The sequence below is a fragment of the Ciconia boyciana genome, chromosome 22 (genome assembly GCF_034638445.1).
Source record: "Ciconia boyciana chromosome 22, ASM3463844v1, whole genome shotgun sequence".
Taxonomy (NCBI): Eukaryota; Metazoa; Chordata; class Aves; order Ciconiiformes; family Ciconiidae; genus Ciconia; species Ciconia boyciana.
The window spans coordinates 1,032,537-1,038,997 of record NC_132955.1 but is presented as its reverse complement, the minus strand read 5'-3'; the positions used below and the strand labels follow the sequence as shown (position 1 = coordinate 1,038,997).

The 6,461-nt window shown below is 50.7% G+C and overlaps 1 protein-coding gene across 1 annotated transcript; it reads right to left on the bottom strand.

Annotated features, from left to right (window-relative positions):
* Positions 1-2,004: 2,004 nt before the first annotated feature.
* Positions 2,005-6,392, bottom strand: LOC140662488 (keratin, type I cytoskeletal 14-like). Its single transcript, XM_072885994.1, has 7 exons — positions 5,798-6,392; positions 4,408-4,490; positions 3,722-3,878; positions 3,033-3,194; positions 2,812-2,937; positions 2,420-2,686; positions 2,005-2,097 (listed from the first exon to the last, which is right to left on the bottom strand). Exons 1-7 carry the CDS (start codon positions 6,305-6,307, stop codon positions 2,005-2,007), a joined length of 1,398 nt encoding a protein of 465 aa, XP_072742095.1. The 5' UTR covers positions 6,308-6,392.
* Positions 6,393-6,461: the final 69 nt, after the last annotated feature.

Below are 6,461 nucleotides of genomic sequence, written 5' to 3'. Positions count from 1 at the left end.
GTGTGGATGATGCACTGCGGGGATCCTTTCAATGTTTTGAAAAAAAAACAGAATTCTCACTTATCTCCCCATAAAATCCAGGCAGATTTTCTGGAAGGGGGTCTTAAAACTGTGTGGCCAGCTTTATTCTTACACACATTCAGTAGCATTTCTCTGAATCATCCCATTGATTTGGAAGTTGGATTTATGAAGTAATAAATGTGGCAGAATCCAGCCAAGAATGTGTCTGAACTGGCTTTCCAGGAACGGCTGGGCCCGCTGACGGCAATGTGAACCGCTGCGTCAGGAACAGCCACTGACAGCCAGGGAGTGCCAGAAATAACTCCCAGAAGAGTTTTAATCTTTTTGCTTGTATAGACCATGCCCACCACTTACCATCACTTGTTTTCCTCACCCTTTAGCGGTGCCTTTGGAAGCAAGAATTAAACTAAGCTGAGTTTGTATTTCTGGAGGGGCGTCAGCCAGTGTATCCCTGCCACATCTACGGCTTAATTTCATTTTACCACAAAGCTTGTTATCTGGACTGCACGGCAACTGCGGAGGCAGAGCTGGGAAGGGAGTCGTTTGCAGGGTCCTGGCTGCATGACCTGATTTTTGTTCACTTTCTTGCTTGGACTCACTGAGTGAAAAGCTTCAGCTCTGCTGTTGCTGTACATTGCAGCCGGAGCAGCAGCACTTTGCCCTGACCTGAAAGTCTCGGTGCCAAATCTGAGATGAAATACAAAGACCCTCACAAGTTTCACCTCTCACGACCATGTAATTAGTTCCTTTCTAGACTTCCATCCACATCAGCTGTCTTCACTGACGCAGACGGGTCTCGGGTATTACAGAAGTGTAGGTGTACTGGCCCCACCACCCGGGTACCAAAGATGGAGAATGTTACTCCTTCCAGAGAGGAGCTTTGTCCCACAGCTCCAGGAGTGGGACAGCCTGGCTCTTCAGAGCAACAAGACAAGACCCTGCTTTGCAGGAGAGCGAAGAAAAGCTTTATTTGATTTCTGAGCGCGGCACAGCGCTTAGAGAAAGGGTGGGTGAAGCAAGGGTGTGATAAAAAGAGAAGATGTGTTTCGTGATCTGCATAGCCATGGCACATAAGCTGGAATCTTCTTTTGCTTTGCTATGCGAGGTTTGCAGCAAACCTGGCAGCCGTCTCAGTGGGCAGCCTGGGTGATCTGCTCACGGGAGGAAATCACCTTCCCGTCCTGGACTTCCTCAAAGATTGTGCGGATTTGACGGGTAGTTACAGGTGCTACAATGGAGAAAGAAGGAACCGTTATTTACAGGGAGGCAAGGAGAAAGTCTCTTAAACATTTTCGTGGGTAGATTTGTTATTACCAACAACTGCCTCAGAAACCCAATATAACCACCACATTCCTACCCCTAAATACTTTATTATATAATTCAGTCTGCACAGATAATCTTCTGAAACATGTTTTGGTATATCATAAAAGTGGTTTATGTCAATTCACATTTTGAAAATACAATAAAATAGTAATTTTAGTAAATTAGTAAAAAGAGTCTGGGCTAAGAAAGTGGCTAAGGGTATGACAGAGCTATGTGTGATCAGTGCTTCAGCCAAGACATGTTCTTACCTTCTTTCACAGGCTGCGAGACGTAGCGGGAAGACATGCTACAGGAGGAGAAAAAGAAGGAATGGTCAGAAACGCAAAAAAAGTGAGTAGTCTCTAAGATAAAAATATTATTTAAAGCCCCGCCTTTTCATCTTGTACCAGTATGTGATTAAGATGTCTTCTGGAAACTGCTTAGTGTCACAGTTGAAAGGAAGAAAATGCTAAGGATGTATGTGTGCCACGGGGATTCAGATGTAAAGGCAGCACACATCCCAGCTGCAACGAGCAGCCGTGGTGCCTGCTCCTTCCCCAGGATCACACAGACACTGGAGGGATGGGAAGTGGATCCCAGGGGTGCTGCAGCGCGGGGATAACCACTGGGCTGTTCTGGACTACTAGGACCAAAAAGGGAGAGCCTGCCATATGCCATGGGTCAGGAAACGGGCTCACAGGGTCCTCCAGGGAACACAGGGTGTTCATTTTTTATTTCCTTCACTATTCCAGCCTTCCAGTACTTCAGGGGGACCTATAGCAAAGACGGGGACAGACTTTTTAGCAAGGCCTGTTGGGACAGGACAAGGAGCAATGGTTTTAAACTAAGGGAGGGCAGATTTAGACTGGATTTAGGAAAGAAATTTTTTACAATGAGGGTGGTGAGGCACTGGCCCAGGTTGCCCAGAGAGGTAGTGGAGGCCCCATCCCTGGAAACATTCCAGGACAGGTTGGACGGGGCTCTGAGCAACCTGATCTAGTTACAGATGTCCCTGCTCTTGCAGGGGGCTTGGACTAGATGACCTGTAAAGATCCCTTCCAATCCAAAGCACTCCATGATTCTGTGATTCTATTGCGCATCTCTTCCCGCTGCGCCCTCCCAAGCGAAGCCCCGCTACGTACTGGGTGTCCTCGCCCTCCAGGAGCCGGCGGTACGTGGCGATCTCCTGCTCCAGGCGGCACTTGACGTCCAGGAGGACCCTGTACTCGTGGTTCTGGCGCTCCATGTCGCACCGCAGCTCTGCCAGCTGCTCCTCCACGCTGGTGATCAGCCCCTGGAGCTGGGCCAGCTGGGTGCCGTAGCGGGCTTCTGTGTCGGCCAAGGTGCCCTCCAACGCCGCTTTCTGCGTGCAGAGGAGAGGGACGCTTTCAGTGGGGGACGGAGGGCGGTGGGGATGGGAGCACACACGCGTCCCCTGGCCCATGCTCCTGCATGCCCCCCACCCCGCAGGGAGCCAGCCCCTCGTACCGTGCTGAGCTGGGACTGCAGGTCGATCTCCAGGCTCTGGATGGTGCGTCGTAGCTCTGTGATCTCCGTCTTGCCGCTCTGAAGCTGCTCTGTGTTGATGGCCACCTCCCGGTTCAGCTCTTCCGTCTGCAGCAAGGCAAAACCGTGCCGTTACAGCACCGTCGAGCAGACACAGCCTCGGGTCCCACGTGCCCCGCTGCGCTGCCGGCGAGCCAGCTCACCTTGCTGAAGAACCACTGCTCGGCGTCCCTGCGGTTCTTGTCCGCCAGGCTCTCGTACTGCTCCCTCATCTCAGCCAGGATCTTGGTGAGGTCGATTCCAGGAGCAGCATCCATCTCCACGCTGATCTCTCCACCCACCTGCCCACGCAGGGCATTCATTTCCTGGCAGAAAAGAGAAACGCATCTTCATGCAATCCGACAATCAGCATGTAAGGATGTTCCTCTCAAGACAGAGTTCTTCAGGAAAGGTAGTGTCCGTCGGCAGGTATTTCTGGGGTAGATCAACAGGGAGCAAACTGGTGCCTTTGCTCCACAATCACAAATAAAATAACCCAAATTCTCAAGAAATCTCCATCTGAGTTAAATCTGGCTTTCTTCAGAGAATAAATCAGAGCCTGTAGTTGGCTTCATTTCTCAGGAGACAAACCTTCCAGGCCTGAAGCTGCTAGGATTGTTAATAAATCTCTGACAGCTACAGTGGACATTACTGAAGTAACAAGTGGTGCACGGTTTTATACAGGCTCCGGAGAGGATGCGCTGTTATCCAGAATGCATCACCTCTGCTTCCTTGTCAGCACTTCTCATCTTCCCTCCCAGCAGTTCAAAACTCAGCATACTCTTAAAGGTTGGACCAGACCTCATCTTTCTGGGTCCAGGCTGGACTTTTTTGAGCCCGTCTCTGTGCTCACCTCCTCGTGGTTCTTCTTGAGGTAGGCCAGCTCCTCCTTCAGGTTCTCAGTCTGCATCTCCAGGTCAGCTCTGGCCAGGGTCAGCTCATCCAGGACTCTGCGCAGGCCGTTGATGTCGGCCTCCACGCTCAGGCGCAGAGCCTGCTCCGACTCAAACCTGGGAACACAAGAACAGTCACAAAAGTATCTTGTCCAGCCGGGGACAGAGCTCCTCAGTGCTGCTGCCGTCATCGTGTCAATACTGCATGACCCCGATGGTGCACGGACAACCTTCTGATGGTGAATGCTAGTGAATGCAGGGGAAAAACTGGTAAAACAGTGTCCATCTGAGTCCATATCATCACCTTGCTCCTGATATCACTGGGCCTTGTTACTGGGTCTGGGCTTTGTTGAGCTATATACACACAAGTTAAATGCACAGCAGAGGCACAGTGCAAGTTCTCTGCACAGGAGAGGTCACACCATGGAGGAACAAGTAATGGGAGTAAAATACTCAAGTTTTGGATGGAAGCAAAACAATCCCTAAATGCCTATAGATTTAGATAACCTACTGCTTTGGAAATTACACCTTCATTTTGAAGGCTTCGTTTCCACATTGCCCTTTTGGGTTTTGGATGGGATTTTCTCCGCATTTCATCAAACGTCTCTGCAGACTTTGTTCCATTTTTCCAGGAAATGTGGCTTACTTGGTCCTGAAGTCATCAGCTGTCAGCCTGGCATTGTCAATCTGCAGGAAGAGGTTAGCATTGTTGACTGTGTCCGCCAGGACCTGCAGGGTGGAAGATAAAGAAAAAGCACTAAATGAGTGTCAGGAACTCCTCCTGGCTGACTAAGGGATGGGAGCACAAGTGAGATTGTCAGGAAAGGAATAGTTTTGGGGAAGCTTGGGGTTTCCTCAACAGAAGTGCATATTGAATCAGAACAAGTGAGACACAGCTGAGACTGACTGCAGGAAGGGGCTGATTACTCTGTGACCTCCCTTTCCAAAAATCCTTCAGTAAGTATTTCAAAAGGCAGCATGAATCCACATAAGATGTGTGAGATCTGATGGCAGCATTTGTTCCCATGCTTCAGGGCATGTGCTGATCATGCAAGGGTCAAGAAGGAATCACCTGCTCCCCCATCCACAGCACCGTGCGGCTCTTCTGGCAGGACGGATGGACCAGAAGGGTGCTTGTGCTTGGCAAACCTTGTGCCCATTTGTTCAGGGATGGATTTAATTTTTTGACTGCAGAAATGGAGCAAAATGCAGTGAGCAGGTGCCTACAGCTTCTGATTTTTTTATATTGCAAAACCAGGAGCAAATAATCCACACTGGGAGAAGATTCAAGTCAGAGTTTGGGAGGACATCAGCTATGGTGCCAAGGAGAGGGGGGGGAAATGGATTCCCTGCATCATTTGCCACCACTCCTGCAGCTCCGGCTGCACACAGCCTTCCTTCATGTTTACTGGGGGCAATTCATGCGTAAGAAGTAACAGAGAAGAACAAAGTCAACTCTTGAGTATTTCCTCCAAAATGGGGTGGTGGGAATCAAATCAGAACCAAGAGGAATCCCCCCAGAGCTTCCTGGGTTGGTGGGTTTGCAGCAAGCCTGGCCGTGGGGCAGTGACTGCCAAAAGGAGGCGAAAAACTCATTATTGGTCAGTTCCATCTTTTTCTCTTTAGCATCTAAATCACATCAATACCAAGGAGCTGAAACGAGTTTGCAGATTCTTTGACTGAATGTTTACAAATATCACATCAATGTTTCACAGTTTGCACACACCTACAATTTTCCTTGCATACTCATTTTAAACTCTCAAAAAGTATGCAGACTAGTCTCTTAGCCTTCATTTTTGCATTATGTCCTTTTACATCTGCTTCTTCCAGTGAAAACTGCCACTTGTTCCATCTAGAAGGATCTAATCAAAAGCTGACATTGAGAAATCTCTGAATTTTCAGCCTGGCACTCTGCATGTGCATCTGAGACACTTTTACAACATAGTTAGTGCTTACTAATTACAGAGGTAGCAGACAGTGTTTCTGCTTCCTCTCTGATAACAAGACGTCCCAGTGTGTTAATCACAGCATCCTACCTTGTTCCTGAGCTCCTCGATAGTCCTGTAGTAGGGGCTGTAGTCACGGTCTGGACCAGGTGCCTGCTTCTTGTACCATTCCCTGATCTTGACCTCCAGGTCAGTGTTGGCCTCCTCCAGGGCACGCACTTTGTCCAGGTAGGCAGCCAGGCGGTCGTTGAGGTTCTGCATCGTCTCCTTTTCGCCAGCCGGGAGGATGCCGTCGCCACCTCCGAAGCCACCTCCAAAGCCAGCTCCAAAGCCAGCCCCAAAGCCAGCCCCATAGCTACCCCCAAAGCCGCCGCCGAGGCCCCCTCCTACGCTGCTGCAGTAGCTGCCCCCGTAGCCACTTCCGAGCCCCGAGACAATGCGGGAAGAGACAGAGTAGCTGCCAGAGCCTCCGTGGACGCTGGGGGCTCTGTACCCCCCTCCCCCAACGCGCACGGAGGAAAGCCTGCTGGAGCCTCCACCCAGGCCACCGAATCCCTTGAGGGAGGTGGAGGAGGAGTATTGCCTGACAGTGGTGCTCATGGCGAAGGCTGGCGGAGGCTGGAGGGCTGGAGAGAGACACCCGGCTCGGCAGCGCAGGCAGCGAGTGCTCGCTTCCCCCTGGCCTGGAGCCCTTTATAGCCCGGGCAGGAGGCGTTGCCGGCGCTTGTCATCACCCCTGACAGACAGAGCCGAA

What these genes read in the sequence shown, in the direction of transcription:
- LOC140662488 (XM_072885994.1), bottom strand. Translation starts at nt 6,307, where the DNA reads ATGAGCACCACTGTCAGGCAATACTCCTCCTCCACCTCCCTCAAGGGA. An exon ending in TGCAGTCCCAGCTCAGCACG is followed by an intron (nt 2,687 to 2,811) that starts GTACGAGGGGCT and finishes CTCTGCACGCAG; the next exon opens with AAAGCGGCGTTGGAGGGCAC. An exon ending in GGCGCAGCGGGAAGAGATGC is followed by an intron (nt 2,098 to 2,419) that starts GCAATAGAATCA and finishes TCTTTGCTATAG; the next exon opens with GTCCCCCTGAAGTACTGGAA.